General features: G+C 55.5%; 1 protein-coding gene across 2 annotated transcripts in view; it reads right to left on the bottom strand.

The window, feature by feature from the left end:
- ARHGEF17 (Rho guanine nucleotide exchange factor 17) overlaps window positions 1-20,841 on the bottom strand; it is a gene marked incomplete at its 5' end in the record, with an annotated part of 43,945 nt that overhangs the window by 5,968 nt on the left and 17,136 nt on the right. Inside the window, 15 exons of one of the 2 annotated variants that reach the window (XM_082064894.1) lie at window positions 289-375; window positions 458-704; window positions 1,313-1,563; window positions 1,645-1,838; window positions 2,424-2,497; window positions 2,608-2,821; window positions 3,665-3,783; window positions 3,917-4,002; window positions 4,118-4,227; window positions 5,018-5,068; window positions 5,334-5,510; window positions 5,865-5,957; window positions 6,271-6,387; window positions 6,648-6,830; window positions 9,357-9,434. In XM_082064894.1, coding sequence (XP_081921020.1) covers window positions 289-375; window positions 458-704; window positions 1,313-1,563; window positions 1,645-1,838; window positions 2,424-2,497; window positions 2,608-2,821; window positions 3,665-3,783; window positions 3,917-4,002; window positions 4,118-4,227; window positions 5,018-5,068; window positions 5,334-5,510; window positions 5,865-5,957; window positions 6,271-6,387; window positions 6,648-6,830; window positions 9,357-9,434 — 2,081 coding nt within the window. The remainder of the gene's footprint in view (window positions 1-288; window positions 376-457; window positions 705-1,312; window positions 1,564-1,644; window positions 1,839-2,423; window positions 2,498-2,607; window positions 2,822-3,664; window positions 3,784-3,916; window positions 4,003-4,117; window positions 4,228-5,017; window positions 5,069-5,333; window positions 5,511-5,864; window positions 5,958-6,270; window positions 6,388-6,647; window positions 6,831-9,356; window positions 9,435-20,841) is intronic. The other variant, XM_082064895.1, reaches the window with a different exon arrangement.

Below are 20,841 nucleotides of genomic sequence, written 5' to 3'. Positions count from 1 at the left end.
CCCTGAGGGTGGTGAGAGCCTGGCCCAGGTTGGCCAGAGAGGTGGTGGATGAACCATCCCTGGAGACATCCCAGCCCAGGCTGGACGGGACTCTGAGCAACCTGAGCTGGTGAAGATGTCCCTGCTCATGGCAGGGGGGGCACTGGGGGAGCTTTAAGGTCCCTTCAACCCAAACCATTCTACAATTCTATGAAAAACCCTTGGACAACCAGCCACAAAGCCCCACTCAGCCACCCAAACCACCTCACTGTGCACATCCCAGAGCCGAAAACCTTCTTCTCTACTTACAAGATGCACATGACAGCGGCGGCGTGTTGCATCTTCATGCTGTTCTTCCTGTTGCGGATGTTGTCCGAGGACTGGTACACGTGGATGCTGTGGGAGATGATCAAAGCTTGAGTGTCACCCTGTATCGGGGACCACCCCAAGTGTGTGTCCCCCCATCCTGGGGACGTACCAGCCATCCTCGGTGCCCAGCCACATGGAGCTCTGATGGGCTTCAGGGTCAAGGCTGAGAAGGTCCTCGAGGCTGCCCCGGGTGAAGGAGCCGCGGCTGGAGCGGCGCAGGGCTCGCCCGTCCGTGGGGCTCTCGCCGTGTCGGTTTTGGCCATAGGTGCCAGTGATGGGCATGAAACTGGGTTCTTGCTCTTCTTCTGAGCTCGTCGTCTCTGCCGTCGCCTCCTTGCAGCTCGGGATCTCTTCATCTGTGGATGAGGAGCAGGAGGAAGGAATGGGTCAGACCAGGACCACCTGACACCCACCAAAGCAATGGGGAAGAGGGGACGGGTCCCCTTGCCATGTCAAGTCTGGGCAAGGACGTAGGGATGTTGAGCCCCAAAACCCACCAATTTTTACCCAAAGCACCACAGGGGCTGGGCTGATGCCCCCCAGCATCTCTTTTCATGGGATACTTTTTGGCTCAGAAGCCAAATCCCTTGAGTAACACACAGAGTAATGGACAAAATGACGGAGGTGCCCATTATTTTAGCAGGGCCTGTTGCTATAGGACAAAGGGTGGTGGTTTTAAACCAAAGGAGGGAGATTCAGGCCGGACATGAGGAAGACATTGTTGGCCCTGAGGGTGGTGAGAGCCTGGCCCAGGTTGGCCAGAGAGGTGGTGGATGAACCATCCCTGGAGACATCCCAGGCCAGGCTGGACAGGGCTCTGAGCAACCTGAGCTGGTGAAGATGTCCCTGCTCATGGCAGGGGTGGCCCTGGGGGAGCTGGGAAGGTCCCTTCCAATGCCAACTACTCTATGTTTCTATGATTTTGGGGCAAAGAAGTGGGGTTTTTTGCTATGCAGGGACTCACTGCCGAAGCTGGAGGAGATGGTGGAGTGGCTGGCTTGGCTCTGCAGCGTCCCCGAGGGACTGGGCGAGGACTCGTCATCCGTGTCATCGCTATCAAATGGCACCAACTCCCTGTTGCCACCATCAACAGGCTCCGAAAGCTCCAGCGATGAACCCGAGATGGAGATGTGCAAACATGGCTGCGGCGCCGTGTCCTCCACCTGCGCCGGCATTGCCTCTGAAGAGGGGCTGCCCACCGCCTCGCCACGGTCCCTGCCACCACGAGGAGAAAGAACCAGCTCCGGCATTGTCCCCGTACCCACCAGCTCTGCCACACTGCTGGGAATGTCCTACCTATAGGTCCGCTTGAGGCCGGGCACGGAGGCGATGCAGAGGATCCTGGCGGAGCAGACAGCGATGCACGCCTCCACCGTGGGTTCCTTCCGGATGCTGAGCAAACAAACCTGCCCCACGTAACCGTCGCTGTTGCAAACCCAAACTTCGTGAGAGCTTTCCGGGCTGCCGTGGCTGGGAGAAGCGCAGGAAAACTGCAAAAGAGCAAAAAGATGGGATGAGTTGGGTCATTTGGGAATGATACAAGAGCTCTGAGTATCTGGCGGCAAGGTCACTGGGATGGAGAGGACCTCAGCTCCCAAGTAACAAGTGACAGGATGAGAGGAAATGGCCTCAAGTTGCGCCAGGGGAGGCTGAGTTTGGATCTTGGGAGCAATTTCTTCCCCAAAGGGCTGTGGGGCATTGGAACAGGCTGCCCAGGGCAGTGCTGGAGTCACCATCCCTGGAGGGTTGGGCAGATGAAGATGAGGTTCTCAGGGACACGGCGCAGTGTTAGGGCTGGGGGAACAGTTGGACTCGATGGTCTTAAGGGGATTTTCCAACCAAAATGATTCTGTGAATTCTACAGTTCCCGTGGGATGCTTGAATCCAATGAGACCCTCACCCTGGTTGCCCAGAGAGGTGGTGGATGCCCCATCCCTGAAGACCTCTCAGGTTGGACGGGGTTCTGAGCAACCTGATCTGGGTGAAGATGCCCCTGCTCATGGCAGAGGTTGGACTGGATGAGCCTGGAAGGTCCTTTCCAACCCAAACGATTCTATGATTACATGATTCCATACCTGCATCCCACTCCGCGTCTTCATGATGGGGATGGCCTTGAGGAACTCCGGGTCCAGGCAGTTTTTGCTGGAAGCTGGAAAAATTAAATTGGAGGATGAAGAAATGGAGGAAAGGGGTCTACTAAAGTTTGGGTTATGATGCTGAGCCCAGCACCATGTCCACCTCCTTGGTCCCTGTTGTTACCCAGCTTCTTTTTGGCGTCCTCGAAGGCTTGCTCAAAGCTGAGCCTGGCGTCGGGGTTGGGGAACTCAAAGATGAAGGACTCGGTGCCATCGGCTTTGGTGGTGCTGAGCTCCACCTTGTTGGGGGGGAAGGCCATGCTGAAGGACAGGGATTGCTTCTCCGCTAGTTCCCGGTGGATGGCAGCCATCAGGTCCTTGATCACATCATCCAGGCTCTGGGGACAGGGACAAGGCTTCAGCGCTCAGCGACAGACCACCACGAGCCATGTGTTTGACGATGTCCCATCCATCCCTGAGCACCCTTCAGAGGCTGCCCCAGCCTCGTGGTGGCTTTGGGGCTGGTGGCATCTGGGCCCTTTGAGGACACTCATGGCCACGAGCCCTTCCACAGGTTCTCCCTCCCACTGAGGACATCCTAGTTGGTCCCAGAGGAAAGATGTCCAGCCAGGGGATAGCACCAGAGTCACCACGTGATGATACCCCCATCCATCCCCAAGCATTCTTCAGCCCCCAACCCCATTGTAGCTTTGGGGCTGGTAGCATCTGGGGCTTTAGAGGACACTCATGGTAACCAGACCTTCCATAGGTTCTCTGTCCCACTGAGGTCATCCCAGTTGGTCCCACAAGGAAGGTGTCCACCAGGGCCACCATGTGATGCTGACCTTCTCTGTCCCCAAGCATCCTTCAGAGGCTGCCCCAACCCCATTGTGGTTTTGGGGCTGGAGGCATCTGGGCTCTTTGAGGACACTCATGGCCACCAGCCCTTCCACAGATTCTCCCTCTTGCTGAAGACATCCTGGTTGGTCCTATGGGGATTGTGTCCAGCCAGGGGACAGCACCAGGGACACCATATCATGCTGCCCCATCCATTCCTGTGCATCCTTTGGAGGCCACCCCAACCCTATTGTGGTTTTGGGATTGTTCATATCTGGGCACTTTGAGGGCACTCATGGCCACCAGCCCTTCCACAGGTTCTCTCTCTAGCTGAGGACAACCCAAGTGGTCCCATGGGGAATGTGTCCAGCCACGGGACAGCACTAGGGCCATCATCCCCATACCTGGTGGGGGAAGCTGAGGGTCTCCGCCAACTTGCTGACTTGCCCCAAAGTGTTGAGGTCTTCATCCAGGCGGCAGATGCTTTTCTGGATGCTCTCCCGGTTGGTGGCTTGTGAGGCACCTGTGTGGGGACACCCACGTGGCATTAACCCCTTCTTTCCTGGTGTGATGCAGAGGAACCTTCTCCTGGTCACCTGGGGGGTGAACGATGGCTTTTGGGGTGGGGTGGGACACTCCAGCAGGCAGTGACAGACCTTTGACGATGTCCACATCCTCCAACGGCAGCTTCCAGAGCAGTTTGTACTTGCTGGCCGTGTCGATCACGCTGGCCGCCGTGTACCTGCGAGGTTGGAGAGGGGGATGGTTGAGCTGCACATGTCCCCAGCACCCTCAAGCCAGGTCAGGTGGCAAGGACAACCCAAAGGGTGGTTGTTCCCAAGCATGGCGGTACTCACAGGCTCATGGAGCTGCGGCGGAGGGAACCCGACTTGCGCTTCAAAGTGGTGCACACCAGCAGGTCCGTGAAGAGGAAGAAGGAGCGGTCCTTCTTGCCACCCACCGCCTTCTGCAGAGCCATGGGAGACACCAAGGGGTTAATGTCCTCATGCCGCTGGTGCTGCAAGTGCTCCCTGCCTCAGTTTCCCCCATGCATTGCCTTTGCACAGGGAGGAACAGGTCCCAGGCCAACATCTGCATAGGGACTGGCCGTGTCTTCTCAGGGATAAAAGGGGACACGGGTGCAACAGCCATGCCACCAAAGCCACAGGGTCCCACTTGCAGGGAAGCCCCAGGGCCATGGCAATGCTAAGCACAGGGTCACCAGGACACCTGCAGTCCTCACTTCCAGCCTCCCTGTCCACACCTGGCCTGGGGCTGCTCTGGGCTCTCTTGGCCTCCTGCCTGCTCCCATACCCATCTGATCTGTTCGCAGGAACTTGGGAACTTTATATTGTCTCCATCCGTGTGTCAACCATCCATCTGTCTAGCCATCCATCCATTCATCTTCCATCTGTCTGTCCATCCTTCCATCCAGTCATCCATGAATCCACCCATCTTTCCATATGTCCATCCATGCATCCATCCACTCATCCATCCACCCATCCATCTTTCCATCCATCCATCCATCCATCCATCCATCCACTCATCCATCCATCTTTCCATCCATCTTCCATCCATCCATCTTCCATTCATATTTTTATATGTCCATCCATCCACCTGTTCCTCCACCCACCCATGGCCTCCCCTGGGCACAAAGCCCCCCCACAACGCGCCATCACAGCCTCCCACTGCCCTGTCCAGTGCACGGTGCCATGGCCCTTCAGGGGACACAAGACAAGGGACCATCCCCCTCTTACCACTTCCACCACCATCTCCTGACGCAGGAACTTGCGGAGCGGGGCCTGGAGCTGTTGGGACAAGGAGGCTCATGAGCAGGTTGCTCTGGGAGGAACCCTCACAGGCTTTGTCCCTGCAGTCCCCACACCCCACCGACTCAGATCTGGCACCCTGGCACCTTCCCAAACCCTCAGGAGCCCACCAAGGCCAAGTCATGATGGGGAAAGCAGGATCTGGAGGAGAAAACAAGTGGACCAGCCCGTTATGACCCAGAAAGAGAAGAAATAGTTGCATTTTGAGGAGAAGACCAATCCCAGGTAAGAGCCCCATACATACGTCCTCCATCCCTTCAATGTGGGACTCGATCTCCTGTACGATCCGGGCGTTCCTCTCCACCTCCTCCGCACTCTTCATGCCCTTGTTGATCCTCTCGGCCACTTGCTTGATGTTGCGTTGGGCATCGATGAGAAAGGGGTGGTCGGGGTGGTCCTCTGGTGTGTGCTTCAAGAGGTCCTACCATTGGGACACAACCAGGATGTCACCAGTGATGCCACCACACTCCCAGGTTAACCCCCCCACTGGCTGCAAAGAAACGAAGCCTTGAGCTTTGACCACCACCAGATTGGTCTTCGCCACCTTCAAAGAGGCCACCAGCTTCTGAGAGCACGTCAACACCTTGCACAGACACCCAAAATCCATCTTTGGAAGTGTTCAAGGTGAGGTTGGATGGGACTTTGAGCAACCTGATCTAGTGGAAGATGTCCCTGCTCACGGCAGGGGGTTGGGCTAGATGAGCTTTGAAGGTCCCTTCCAATCCAAACCATCCTATGATTCCATGAAAGCGTGTCCCCACCAGCTGGCACCCACCTTCACCAGCAGCTCGTAACGTGGGATCCTCTGCACCGGTTTGATCATCAGGTCGGACAGCGCCTGCTTCTCCTTGTTCTCCCGCATGCTTTGCTGCAAAACACCAGTGGGGGACAAAGATGGGACCGTGAGGTGGGACACATCAAGGATCCAACGTCCCACCAGCCCAGGACCTGAAGCAACACTCATTTGAGTTTGGGACAACTCTTTTTTACACTATCTGGAGTGACTCTGGTTCATCTCAACCTGACCTCTTCACAATAAAAACAAGAAGAAGGTGGGAGGAAAAATCCCAGTTTAACCATATTTTGCTCCTATTAACCTCCATACGGCCCCACCAGCAGCCTTGCAGGTGGGTCTGAACCCTGGCCGACACCTACGGAACCATCTATGAACCAGGACCCACCTCCAGGAACTTCATGAAGGCCGGCCGGGCTTCCTTGGCGATCCTGACAGCATCCTTGGCGTTGAGGAAGTTATCGATGTAGGCGGAGTAGATGTTCACCAACACATCCTTGGAAAACTGGGTGAAAAGGGGGGGAAAAAAGAGGGAATAGGTCCAGCATGGACCTCCTGGGAGATGTTGCCACAAGGGTTAATCCTGACTCTGGGTTACACTAAATCAGGCCTGGAGATCATTTCTTGTTCTCCAACTCAGACATGTTTGGCCCATCATTTAATCACTCCCGTCTCCTGCTTCAAAACTTCTCCTGGTGAGGCCATGGCCAAGAGCTGGAATGTCTGGGTTCCCTGGGTAGGAAACCCACCCTGTGAGGGACATACCGACTGCACAAGGAGATCGCCCACTTTCTGCTTCTCGTGCCAGTTCTGCACGCAGTCATGGATCTGCTCCAGGAACTGCTCGTGGTGCTCCAGCAGCTCAGGGATCTGGTCAAAGATCTCATCCACCAGCGATGGGTCACACAGCAGCGAGTTCTCCGGCTGCTTCAGTGGCTTCATGTAACCCTGCAAGGACACCGAGGCATTGAGGTCCCCAAAGATTTCTTCTCCCATCTCTTCAATATGAGTTTTTCAACCCCTGTAAATACAGGAATCGGTGGAATCCTGCAGGAGTGGGTTCTCCCAGTGAATGCAGGGCTGTGGGACTCATTGTAAATCATTTTGGTTGGAAGAAGCCCCCGAGAACAGCAAGTCCGACCATTAACCCAACACTGACACTAAACCATGTCCCTGAGAACCTCATCTACACATCTTTTAAGCACCTCCAGGGACAGTGACTCATCAGAAGGACCAGACAGCACTTGGTCTCAGCGGGTTTTGCACCTCAGCCTCTCCCCATCCCATTCCATCCCACCCAGTGCATCCCCAAGTGGGTAGTGGGACAGGCCTCCATGAGGAACCCCCAAAGCATGGTGTCTTCTGTTGCCCAGCCATGGCCTTGAGAGGCTGCAAAACTTTGCTGTCCTGAGCCTTGGTCACCTTCATCTGCTCCAGAACTTGACCCAGCTGGTGAATTGTTGCAGCATGGCCTTGAGTTCCAGAAGCCAGTGGGTTTCCAGTGGGATTTAGGGTGTTTGGACCAGGAAGGGCTGGAGCCAGTGGGGTGGATGCACCCAGGTCAAGCTCTGGACCACCTCGTCCAGCAACCTCTTGTGGGCAATGGTCAACAAGTAATGCTCAAGGTCAGCAGGAAAAGTAGGACAAGAGCAGGTCTTCTGCAAGGCTGGGTGGGTGGCTCTGCTACAAAACCCCTTTCCTCCTGCCATGGGGCAGAGCAGCACCCCCAGGAACAAGGGGGATGGAGGGTGAGGAAGGTCTTCTCAGGCCTTGTCTTCTCCTCAGCCCAACCAGTACAGGGTGTTGGTGTCCTTCAAGATGTTAGCAGGACCACAGGGCTGAGTGGTGAGGACAGGACCCACCTCAAGCAGCTTCAGATATCTCCATCCAAGCTGGTAAAGGAGGAATCACCCCCCAAGGATGAGGTTCCTCAGGTTGATGGTAAGTATCTCGTGCAGACCCAAATTAGAAGGGTCAAATCCTTCCTGAGGCTCCTCATCTGCTTCACCTGCTCTACTGTGGCCACCACATCCAGCAGGAGTGGGGCTGGGCTGTGCCATCCATCCCACCCTCTATGAAACTGAGGAACAGGAGACCAGACGGGAGAGAGGAGGACAGAGACAGCCCCCACCCCGGCACACGGTGCCCATGCACCATCTGGCTTGGCTGGAAGACGATGCTCCAAGGTGGTGCCTGTCCTTGGTAGCCACCATGGTACGTGTCACCAGACCATCACATGGATCCAAGCACCTTGTCCCAGCTGAGATGGGGGCTGGGGGCATCTGGAGCTTTGTGACTCCCCCACAGAAAGCCAGCGACCCCTGGTTGCACCGTGACAGGATGTGTCCCGTGGGCAAGAGCTCAGGTGTCAACACCCCGTGGCTCCCACCCGTGTCAAACCAGTCCCGCCAGTTGCGAACTGGTGAGTCTCAGCACACTCGTCCTCTCTAACCAGCCTTGTGTGTCACCTCAGAGGATCAGACAGACCTACCAAGACCAGCAGGGACACCACCTGACCCCAAAAGAAGCCCCAGAACCAGGGTCTTCTCACCCCTCCAAGCCAATATCTGCAGTAGGAACAGCCTTGAAAGGTCATTCCCTCCTGCAGCAACATCTGGCAATGCACATCTGGGTCCACCATGGGGACATCCTCACAGGGATTTATTGGGAAAAGTAGGTGTTGGGATGGTGGGTGTTCCATGCCCTCATAGAATCATTTTGGTTGGAAGAGACTCTTAAGATCATTGAGTCCAACCATGACATGGACATGTCCAGGAGATGTCTACAGGCACCACTTCATATCTAGCTCAGCAGAGCTCTGGTTTTTTGGTGTTTCCACCTACAGCAATGTGGTTGGACAACCAACATGTACGCCAACATGTACACCAACCTGTCCCCATGCTGACCACCATCAACCTTCTGAAACACCTTCATTAACATCTGAAACGTGGGGTGGACCTTCTGGTCAAGATGCTCCAGAGGGGTTGGAACCAGCTCAGTACAAACAAAAGGGACCTAGAAAAGCCCTTGGCCCATGGCTGCAGGTGATGACACTGAGCAGAAAATGGGGAGATGTGGGAAGAGGGGTGACAAGGGTCCCTCATGGTGCGATGGCCATCAGCAATAGCCCAGGAGATGGGGTCCAACATGAGGAAGAGCTTTGAGGGATAAGCATGGGAAAAGGCTGGGGAACATGATGTCCCCAGGTGACAAACCACCAGGAACATTATAGGCTTGATATAGGGGACAGAGGTGACCCTGAAACCCTGTTCTTGACACTCTTGACATGCTGTTCCCACCACAAGTCTCGCTGTTCCCAACATTTCCACTTCCACCCATCCCAAATCCATCCCTGTGCTGACAGCGCACCCACAACTGGGGGTCCAGCCTGGGGTCCTGGGGATGGTGACAAGCAAGGGATGGTCACACCATGACATGTTTTGGGGTGTCACAACCCCAGCCATGTCGCATTACCTGCATCAAGGTACGCAAGGACTCCACGTAGGACTGTTCCGTGTCCAGCAGCGTCATGATGACGTGTTTCCTCATGTCCTGCCCGGGTGGAAAGAAAAGCAAAAATGAGTTTTTGGGGTGGTGGGGCACACGGGGAGATGGTGGCATGGGATGGTCCACCAGCCTTGGGGAGGAGATGGGTCAGGGTCTTCTTGGTTGTGGGGCTCGGAGATTTTGGGTGTGGGATGTGGAGACCCCAAAAGCTTTGGGTGTGAGATGCTCCAAGGGCAGAGACACGCCAAAAGTTTTGTGTGTGGATACAGTCCAGAGACTCTGTGTGTGAGACACCCTAAAAATTTGAGGTACAGAGATGCTCCAGAGACCCTGGGTATGAGATATCCCCAAAGTTTTGGGTGTAGAAATGCTCCAAAAGCCCTTAATTCAGAGACACCCCAAAAATTTTGTGTATGGAAGTGCTCCAGAGACACCCCACAAGTTTGGGGTGCAGAGATGCTCCAAAGGTCCTGGGAAAGGAAATGCTCTAAGGAGCTGGGTATGGAGATACCACAATGGTCCTGGTCATGGAGACCATCTGAAGGCCCTTTGTGCAGAGACACCCCGAAGACCATGGGTGCTTGGACACCCCAAAGGCCAACATGGGCTTGGAAATCCCCAAGGCCATGAGTGCAGAGATGCCCCAAGGGTCTCAAGTGTGGAGATGCTTGATGGACCCGAGCACAGAGCCACTCAAAGTGTCCCATTAATGAAGACAACCCAAAGTCCATGGGTGCAGGGACACCCCAAAACCTGAGGGTGCAGAAATGCCCCAAAGCCCCTGTGGACAAGGACCTTCTAAAGGTCCTGGGTGCTCGGACACCCCAGCAGCCCTGGATGCAGGGATGTCCCACGGGGCCACCATAGCATGTAGGGACCACGTTTCTCTAACCTGCTGCTGACAGAGCCACCAATGTCCCCCATCTCCTCATGGAATGAGCCCACGTCCCCCTGGCCATGCAGGGCTGTGTGTCCCCCAGTGCTCCCAGCAGGGACACAGGGGCCATGAAGCTGCTCTTCAACCTCAGAAGGACCATTCTCACCATGGGTGGAGGCCACCATCTCCCCAAAGGTCCCCAGGGAGCCAGATCCTGCTCGGTGCTTGAGACCAGAGCCATGCCTCAGTTTCCCCACTCACCCACCAAGCTCATATTGGTCTTTTCAGTCAAGCAAGGAGGAAACTACTTGTCCAGAACCAAATATTATGGTGATGGGTCAAAGCCACCCCAGGAGATCTGCCCCCAACCAAACACAGCGATGCCATCAGGGATGCCAGCTGAGACCTCCCTACTTCATCACAGCCTGAAGTTCATTAAAATTCTCACTGGTGGATTAATTTGTTGTAATTATGAGCTGAAAGGCACCTACCACCCTGCCTCAGTTTCCCCAACCCTCACACAACCCGCTGTTTTCTACCTCAATATGATGCTGCCAGCTTTTTCGGGAGCCATCCCCGCTCAGGACTGAAGCCAAGGGTCAGATCCATGAGCTGAACAGGCTCAGTACCGCACGCCGTATGATTTGCAGGGGCGGGGGGGAGATGCAGGATGAGGCCCAGACATGGGGAAGGGGATTTTTTCCCACTGAGGGGGAGGGAAATTCCCACTGGAATGAGCAGGAGATTGGGGGTAACACCCCACCCTGGCAGGGGGAAGCGGTACCCAGGATGCGCCCAACGGCATCCCTTACACCTCCTGCATCCCTTATGCCCCTTGCATCCTGTACCCCAACAATCCCATAGCCCCCCCGCTGTGGGGCCAATGGTGCTTCAGTCTCCATCTGCTCTGCCTGGCGACCCCCCCACCGCCCCCCAGCCTCATCCTGCCCCCCCCAGGATGCTCAGCACCCTTGGGATCAACCCCTTCCACAATGGGAACTGGGGCATTTCCCCCCTAGCAATGGTTTAAATCAGCACCGGGGGTGGTGGCAGCGATGGCTCCAGCCCCCGCACCAGGGTAGGAGCATCCCCCCCCCACCTCCCTGCAATCCAGAGAACCCCCAGGGGGGCGTCGGGTTGAGGATGAGGATGGCGCCGCCGTTACCACGGCAATCGCGGTCCAGACCCCGCAAGTGCCGGGTCCCACTGCCCGCGCACGTGTCCAAACATGACGCACCCACTCACCCCCCCAACACATCCCCCCCAAATCCCACCAGACACCCCCTCCACACCCCCCCCAATCCCTTTTCTCATCACCTCGGTCCCACCGCGACCCTTCTCCGGCAGCTCCTCGGCTGCCCCGCCGAGCCCGGAGGCGGCGAAGGCCGCGTCGATGCCGTCCCCGATGTCTCGCATCTCCTCCAGCGCGATGGTGAACTGCGCCAGAGTCCTCACCATCTGCAGCATGCGGGTCCCGGGGGGTCGGTCCGTCCCACACGGCCCAAGGAATCCAAATTTTTATATATATATATTTATATATATGTATATATATATATATATATATACCCCCAGGTTCCCCCTGTTAGAATAGCTGGAACGCCAGGATGCAGCAAGGAGGAGCTATTTATAGCGATGGGGTTCTGGGTATGTATATATATATATATATATGTATAATTTTGTTGTTGTTTTTAAATATAAAGAAGGCCTCCCAGAGAGCGGCTGCAGGATGCGTGTTGCTGCGTCCGTGGCGGCACGCGGGTCCCCCCCCGGCCCCGGGTGCTACCCAGGCACGGGCAGGCGAGAGCGCGCGGCGCTGGAGGCAGAGCCGTGCCCACACGCACAGACGCGCGCAGATGCAGGCAGGGCCGGATCCTGCCGGGGGGGAGATGCTGGTGGAGCCGCTGTATGGTGGGGTGCGGATGGCTTATTTGTTTTTTTTTTGGGGGGGGGAGAGCTGTATAGATGATGCTGGGTTGGGATGCTCAGCATCCTTGGGGTGTCTATCCCTGCTCATGGCAGGGGGGTTGGATTAGATGAGCTTTGAAAGTGTCTTCCAACCCAAAATATTCTATAATTGTATGACCCCCATCAATGCGGGGGGGCAGTTTCCAGGTACCATGGCCCCCTGCTTGATGTTACAGACGGGGAAGCTGAGGCACGGAGCGAACCTGCTCCCCCCCCAGCTCCACATCGTCACCTACATCCCTACTTGCCAGGTGATGCACACTGCCTGGATCTGTTTGGAACGCTCCCCTCCTGCTTCGTTAATTAAATCTAATTAGCCGCTCACCCCGTTTCCACAGTAACGGCGTGCAGCAGGGCTGCGTCCTCCTGTTGCAGCCAGTGTTATTTCCTCTTGGTAAGGAGGATAATGAGCATCTCACCCCAGGGAGGGTGCCAGGGGGGGTTCATAGCACCCATCCTGCCCTCCCCACAGCACCCTCCCTGAGGTGTATGGCAGAGAACAGTCAACTCGGTGCATATAATGAGAGGGGAGGTGCAGCAGCCTTAAATACACCCCTCATTGGGGTGAGGGAGGATGGACTCTGCAGCACCCGGGATGGGCATGATGAGTGCCTGCGCTGCACCCGGTACAGCTAATTGCATTAGGGGTAATGAGGATGTTTGCAATTAGCAGCTCCTGTGACTCGTTCTGCAGCACCATGGTCATCCCAGACCCGCTTCTGTTGCAATCCCAGACCCATCTGTGTTGCAACCCCAGATCTGTTTGGGTTGCAGTCCTGGTTCCATTTGGGTTGCAATCCTGAGCTCTTCCAGGATCCAATTCCAGACCCATTTCTGTTGTAATCCCAGACCTACATGTGCTGCAACCTTGGGTGTCGATCTCTGGCCCAGCAGGGTTGCAGTCCTGGGCCCATCTGCATTGCAATCCCAGAGCCAACTGCGTTGCAAACATGGGTCCATTTGGATTCCAATCCTGGACCCATCTGGGTTGCAATCCCAGACCCATTTCTTTTGCAATCCCAGATCCACTTGGTTTGCAATCCTGGGTCCATCTGGGTTGCAGTCTTGGGCTCATTTGGGTTGCAATCCCCGATCCATGTGGGTTGCAATCCCAAACCCATTCCTATTGCAATCCCAAACCCATCAGGGCTGCAACCCCGTGTCTATCTGCATTGCAATCCCAAAACCGTCTGGGTTGCAATCTCAAACCCACCTGGTTGCAACCCTGGACTCACCTGGGTTGCAGTTCTGGAGCCATTTGGGCTGTAACCCCAGAGCCATCTGACCTGCAATCCCAGACCCACTTGGTTTGCAAACCTGGATCCATCTGAGTTGTGCTCCCAGTACAATTCCTATTGCAATCCCAAATGCATCACAGCTGCAACCCCGTGTCTGTCTGCATTGCAATCCCAAACCCATCTGGTTGCAATGCTGGACCTGGGTTGCGATTCTGGACCCATTTGGATTGCAACCCCAGAGCCATCTGGGTTGCAATCCCAGACCCACTTGGTTTGCAGTCCTGGGTCCATCTGTGTTACAGTCCTGGGCTCATTTGGGCTGCAATCCCCGATCTGTCTGCCTTGCAATTCCAAACCCATTCTTGTTGCAATCCCAAACCCATTCTTGTTGCAATCCCAGACCCATTCCTGTTGCAAGCCCTGATCCATCCGGGTTGCAGTCCCAGGCCCCCTTGCTTTGCAATACTGAGTCCATCTGGGTTACAATCCCTGATCCATCTGCATTGCAATCCCAAACCCATCTGTTTGCAATCCTGGACCCACCCAGGTTGCAATTCTGGACACATTCAGGCTGTAATCCCAGAGTAATCTGGATTGCAATCCCAGTCTCAGCTGGTTTGCAATCCTGGGTCCATCTGAGTTGTAGTCCCAGGCTCATTTGGCTTGCCATCCCTGATCCATCCATGTTGCAATCCCAAACCCATTCCTGTTGCAATCCCAAACCCATCTCTGTTTCAATCCCAAACCCACCAGGGCTGCAACCCCGTGTCCGTCCCCATTGCAATCCCCAATCTATCTGGATTGCAATACCAGACCCACTTGTTTTGCAATTCTGGGCTCAATTGGGTTGCAATTCCCAATGGATTTGGGCTGCAATCCCAAACCCATTCCTGTTGCAATCCCAAACCCATTCCTGTTGCAATCCCAAACCCATTCCTATTGCAATCCAAGGCCCACTCTTATCTCAGTCGCAAACCCATTCCTCTTGCAATCTCAGCCCCATTAGTATTGCAATCCCAGCACCATTCCCATTGCAATCCCAAACCCATTCCTCTTGCAATCCCAGCCCCATTCCTATTGCAATCCCAAACCCATTCCTATTGCAATCCCAGCCCCATTCCTGGTGCAATGCCAAACCCATTCCTATTTCAGTCCCAAACCCCTTCCTCTTGCAATCCCAGCCCCATTCCTATTGCAATCCCAAGTCCATTCCTGTTGCAATCCTAGACCCATTCCTATTGCAATCCCAAACCCATTCCTCTTGCAATCCCAGCCCCCTTCCTATTGCAATCCCAAACCCATTCCTATCGCAATCCCAGCCCCATTCCTGTTGCAATCCCAAGTCCATTCCTGTTGCAATCCTAGACCCATTCCTATTGCAATACCAAACCCATTCCTATGGCAGTCCCAGCCCCATTCCTATTGCAATCCCAAATCCACTTCTGTTGCAATCCCAGCCCCATCCTCATTGCAATCCCAGCCCCATCAGCACTGCAACCCCGCGCCCATCCGCATTGCAATTTCCGTTCCACCCGGACTGCAAACCCAAACCCCGCTCCTGTTGCAATCCCTGCCTCACTCAAACCACAACCCCAGCCCCAGCTGTGACGCTGCGATGACGGTGACCCGGCCGCTCCGCCTGCAGCGACACCCCCAAACCCTCCCATGGGATCACTTGTCCTGGTGGGGGGGGATCCCTCCATCAAATATCTCCGTCAAGTTGATCCCTTCATTTAATCGAGTGGATTCTCCAGTGTCTACTATTAAGGTTGAGCTTTCTGAAAAACCCGCTCTCAAAGCCACCCCAACCTCTTGGGACATCACCAGGGAGGGAGGATGGATGGATGGATGGATGGATGGATGGATGGATGGATGGATGGATGGAGAAGGGTTAAACCCGTCACTGCCAAAGGAACCAGGCTGGATCCCGCTGGGCATCGAGGGGCCCAACTGAGGTTTATCTCGCCCCGTCACCCAGGAAAGAAAGAAAGAAGCCGGAGCGACGCCGGCCAGCCCCGCCGGCCCCCCTGGCCCCCCCTGCGCGGCCCGCAGCCCACAGGAAATTCCTGGGAGTGTTTGGCCACTCCGACAGCGCTGCCTATTTTTAGGACCGTCTAAAATATGAGCCCGGTTATTTTTAGCAGCGCGGCTCTTTGTAAACACCTTTAGGTTTCCTTTCGGACCAGCTTTTTTTTTATTTTGCAATCTGGGTGTTTCCTCCTCACCCCCCCCAAAAAACCCCAAAACCCTCCTGGGTAAAGCCCCCAGATCCCTTGGGATGGAGCCAAGAGGCTCATCCCCCATCCCAAAGGGTTACAGCAGCACCGCAAAGATGCTCCATCCAGCACTGGTGACTCAATAGCACCCCAAACGTTAGATGGGGGGATCAGAAAGGGGGTTTTCCCCAATTTTCCCCTCTGGCATCAGAAATATAACCTTCCCAACCCCTCCTGGCCTCCCAAGAAGTACGGGAGCTCTCCTAGCTTGTTTTATTCTCTTTTTAAAGTGCAAATCCACCATTTTGCTTTTCCCCACCCAGGCGCAGCGATAAGGGAGGAGCTTGGGCACATTAAAACGTCTTAAAATATTAAAACAACGACCTGGCAAATCACATCCTGCCTCCACCCCCTGCAAACCAAGAGGCATCGATGGAAAAAAGCCCTAAAAACTTCATTAAAACTCCATTTTTTAAAGAGAAACGGGGTTTTAAGGGGAAGGGAGTGCAGGCATATATATCCATGAGGAATCCCCCCCTTGTCGTAGCAACCTCTGGTCCTTGAGCCCAAAATGAGACCACGTGCACATGGGCGCATATAATGATGCCGCTCGCAGCCACTCCAAGGAGCAAACCCGCATCTCATATCACACTGACTATGGGAACAGTGTCACCAAAGCCAGGGACGTGCGGGCGGGTGTCACACGCGCTGTCACCACCCAGCTGGGATGCTAAAATCACATCCCGTGGGAGGGGGGATCTCCGTATCCCCAGAGACGCCGTTTAACCCCAAAATTCCCTTTGTGGACCCGTAACACGCAGCGTTTCTCCAAGATCAGCGGTGTAAGGAGTTGTGCCAGGGCTCAGCCCTATTGCAGGGATTCGGACCCCAAAAAGATACAGATTTGGGAAAAATCCGGAGCGTTTTGGACCATTTTGGGAGTGGGATTCGCCACTCGGGGTTTTCCCAACCCATCCTTCCCGCAGCTGCCAAAGGAGGAGCCCATCCTGCTTCAAGCAAAGTTATTCCCACCCCTTCAAAATGTGCCAAAACGTGAAGAATAAATAAATACAAGTTGTTTTTCCCTCGTTGCGGCTTGTCCTCGCTGCGGGAGGGCTTCTCTAGGGTCTCGTAGTAGGGTTTTGCTAAATCTTGGCACCTCCTTGAGATCCCCATTCCCAGTTTGGAAGAAATAGGGATTTCTGCACCTTTTCTTTCCCTGGGTGCTTCTTCCCGGGGGCAGATCCCACTAGAGGGAGCTGGGACATAGTGGGAGCCTATGGGGACAGTCCCCTGCCCTGGGGAACCCACAGTGCACCGTGAACACCCAAGTTTAACAATTTTAAAGCACTTGGCTTGATTTTTACCAAAATCCCATTAAAAAAAAAGCTCAGAAACAAACCCGGGTCATCTTCAATCCAGCCCAATGTGATGAGCAAACGGCATCACCCCGACACGTAAAACTCACTCGCACGGCCAAAACAGCCCCTGGCTGGCACCATCACCTAAAATAGGATGATGCTATTATATCCAATTCTGTATTTCCTCAATCACTTGGTTTCTGGCAGGAAAAGCACTTGGAAAAATCACATTATCTCCTCTGGGGGTGTTTTTAAGCAGGAGGGTTGACTGGGTTCTGTAGGGCTCTCCAGCCTTCGCCTCGGGGTAAATGGGGCTCAGCCACGTGTCCAACACAGCTCTGTGTCACGTGGGTAGAGAGACAGAAGCCACCAGACAGGGGACAACCTCAGTTTGCTGGGTACCAGCCCCTGGCATCCCTGGGTACCAGTCACCTCCATCCCTGGGTACCTGCCATCTCCATATAACAGAATCACAGAATCATTTTGGTTGGAAAAGCCCGTCAAGATCATCGAGTCCAACCATAAGCCACCCCTGGCACTGCCCCATGTCCCTGAGAACCTCATCTCCATCTGTCCAACCCTCCAGGGATGGTGACTCCAGCACTGCCCTGGGCAGCCTGTTCCAATGCCCCACAGCCCTTTGGGGAAGAAATTGTTCCCCACATCCAACCTCAACCTCCCCTGGCGCAACTTGAGGCCGTTTCCTCTGCTCCTGGCGCTTGTTCCTGGGGAGCAGAGCCCGACCCCCCCTGGCTCCAAGCTCCTTTCAGGCAGTTCAGAGATCAGAAGGTCTCCCCTCAGCTCCTGTTCTCCAGCTGAACCCTCAGTCGCTCCCATCACCCTCGTGCTCCATCCCTGGGTACCAGTCACCTCCATCCCCAGCACCAGCCTCCTCATCCCTCAATCCCATTCCCCCCATCCCTGGGTACCAGCTCCCTGCATCCTTGACACCGTCAGGCCCCACATCCTGGAGAACCCCCCATCTTCCCCACCCCAGGGGACACTGGGACCTGTGTCGCAGCAGCTGGGCCGTGCCCGAGCGGGGCTGACGCCGCGCAGCATCACGTCCGGGGTCGCATCCCCTCCCTGCCCAGCCGCTCGCTCTTCTCCCACGGGTAAGAAAAACCCAAACTGCTTTCCGTAGCGTAACATTCTTGAAAGGAAATAAGAGCATAAATCAGCGGCTCTGATTCAGCTCCACTTCGGTTACTAATAATACTCCCGGTGTTTATTCGCAGCCCTGGGGTTGGAGATGTTTGCTTTTCCCTCGGTCGTGGTTTTTCCCAGGCTCCCAGCTCACAGAGGAGCTTTGGTTTGTTCAGGGATGCTCCCATGGAGAAACCCGGCGGCACAACCGCCTCCAGGACAGGGAGGAAGAGGAGGAGGAGGGCAGCTTCAGCCCCAAATGGATGTGCTGAGAATTTACTTGTTTTCCCTTCTCTGACTTCTCGGCTGCGGTGATTCATCCCGAGAGGACACGGCCCGGCTGGAATTCTGCTTTTTAAGTGTGAGAAAAAGCCAGGAATAAAACAATAATAAAGGAATCGGAGCAGCTTTTGGGTGGAAGGATGCTGGACATCCCGGCGAGCGGCAGCCCCGGGAGCGGTGCCGGTGGGACGGGGAGCCAGCACGAGCCTCATTTCCCAAAGCAACAAAAAATCATCCTCTAAATGTGATTTTCCCATGGGATTTGCACTCGAAATCAGGATTTGCATCACCATGGGTGCCCCCCTCCCCGATGCTCACCCTGATTTCCGCCCCCCCCTGCCCCGCTGCCATCCATTCCCTGACACATTTGCAGAGCCCTTGCAAAACTCATGTCGCTACGGTCCAGAACCCCACAGGGGGAGCTTTGCCGGCCCCCCCGTTTCCATCCAGCCCTTGCCGAGCCCCTAAAGCAGCTTTCACCAAATATGGAAGGGTTTTTTTTGCCTCCCGGTTTTCGGCACGCCGGCCGCGGCCCAAGAGCGCAGCTTTCCAGATGCTGAGGTCAGCCCTGCGCTTCTCCACACGCCCCGTCCTTCTCCACTGTCTCCCAGCCCCACACCCACCAGGCGAGGGGTAATGTGCCCCCCCCCCCAACTCACTAGCACCCCTGGATCCCACATCAGCTGCTGGCACAAGCCACAGCACCCCAAAAATAATAGTCATTGGGGTTTTGGGGGGGGAGAGGGAAGCCAGGGAGAAGGGTGCCCAATGGTGGCACCCGTTGGCATCACTACCTACATGTGGGTAGGAGGTGCGCTGGGTGGCTGGTGGCATGGGGTGTGCATCCAGGTGAGGGAGGTGCAAACAAAATTGGGGTAGCCAGGAGGGCACCGGTCTGGCACTTGGGGTGATGGGCATCAGGAGCTGATGGACACCAGAAGCTATAATGGGCATCAGGAGCTGATGTGCATCAGTTGTTGATGGACATCAGGAGCTGATGGACACCAGGAGCTGATGGGCATCAGGTCCCGATGGGCACCAGGAGCTGATGGGCATCAGTTCCCGATGGGCACCAGGAGTTGATGGGCATCAGGAGCTGATGGATACCAGGAGCTGATGGACACCAGGAGCTGATGGGCATCAGTTCCCGATGGGCACCAGGAGCTGTTGGGCATTGGGAGCTGACGGACACCGGGAGCTGATGGGCATCTGAGAGCCAAAAGGCATGCAGGAGACACTGTGCACCCTGGAGCTGGTAGGCACCCAGCAGCCATTGGGCATCAGGAGCTGATGAGTACCAGGACCCAATGGGCATCTAGACCTCCATGTGGACCCAGAATTCTGAGGGCACCAGCAGCCAAGAGGTATCCAGGACCCAAAGGGTGCCCAAGAGTTGATGGATGCTCAGAAGCTGATGGATGTCTGGGGGCCACCCTGGAATCCATGGGCACCATGGAGCTGATGGACACTCATGAGTCTGTGGGCACCAGGAGCTGACAAACACTCAGGAGCTGATGGGCACCCAGGAGCCCATGAGCACCCAGAAGGTGATGGACACCCAAGAGTCCATGAGCACTCAGGAGCTGATGGGCCCCCAGGAGTCCATGGGCACCCAGGTGTCCATGAATACCCAGGAGCTTATGAATACCCAGGAACTGTATGGACACCCAGAAGTCCATGAGCACCCAAGAGCTGATGGATGCCCAGGAGCTGATGGGCACCCAGGAGTCCATGGACACCCAGGAGCCCCGAGCAGCCCCTGCCATGCCCCTGCCCCAGCCCTTCTCATGCCCCACCACCTGGCTCCATACCCTTGGCAGCAGCTGGGGTGCCACCACCAGAAGAAGACCCTCTTTGTGCCTACACCAGCCTCCATCCCCAGCATCACCCGTGCCCCACAGACACCCAACCCCACAGCACCCCACACGCGGCGGGTCCTCTTGCCCAACACGGCTGCAACCGGGGAGGCAGGGAGCTGGTGTGGGGGGGCATCATGGACCTCACCAGGAACGCTCACATCTCACATCACATCACAGCAAGGCAAGAGGTGACACCTTCTCTGTCATGTCATTGTCACAGCGGCACCATGGGATGGGGGGGGTGCAAAAAAAAAAAGGGGCGTTTCGGCATCTACTGACCTGTGCCAGGATCGGACGACCAAGGGACGAGTCCCCTCTCTGCTTACCGAGGCTCTGAGCCATCTACATCCCATCTCAACAGGGTTTGGGGCAACCAAAAAAACCACCCAAAAATAAGGACCAAAAATGATCCCCTACCGCTAGCAATGGCGTTTCTGCCGAGGGGTCAAGATGAAACCTTTCCAAAGAAATTTTAAAAAGCAAGAAGGAGGATGCCAAATGAGGGCAG

Source organism: Streptopelia decaocto, assembly GCF_964273445.1.
Source record: "Streptopelia decaocto genome assembly, chromosome: 1".
Classification (NCBI taxonomy): domain Eukaryota; kingdom Metazoa; phylum Chordata; class Aves; order Columbiformes; family Columbidae; genus Streptopelia; species Streptopelia decaocto.
This window is presented reverse-complemented; position numbering and strand designations above follow the sequence as displayed.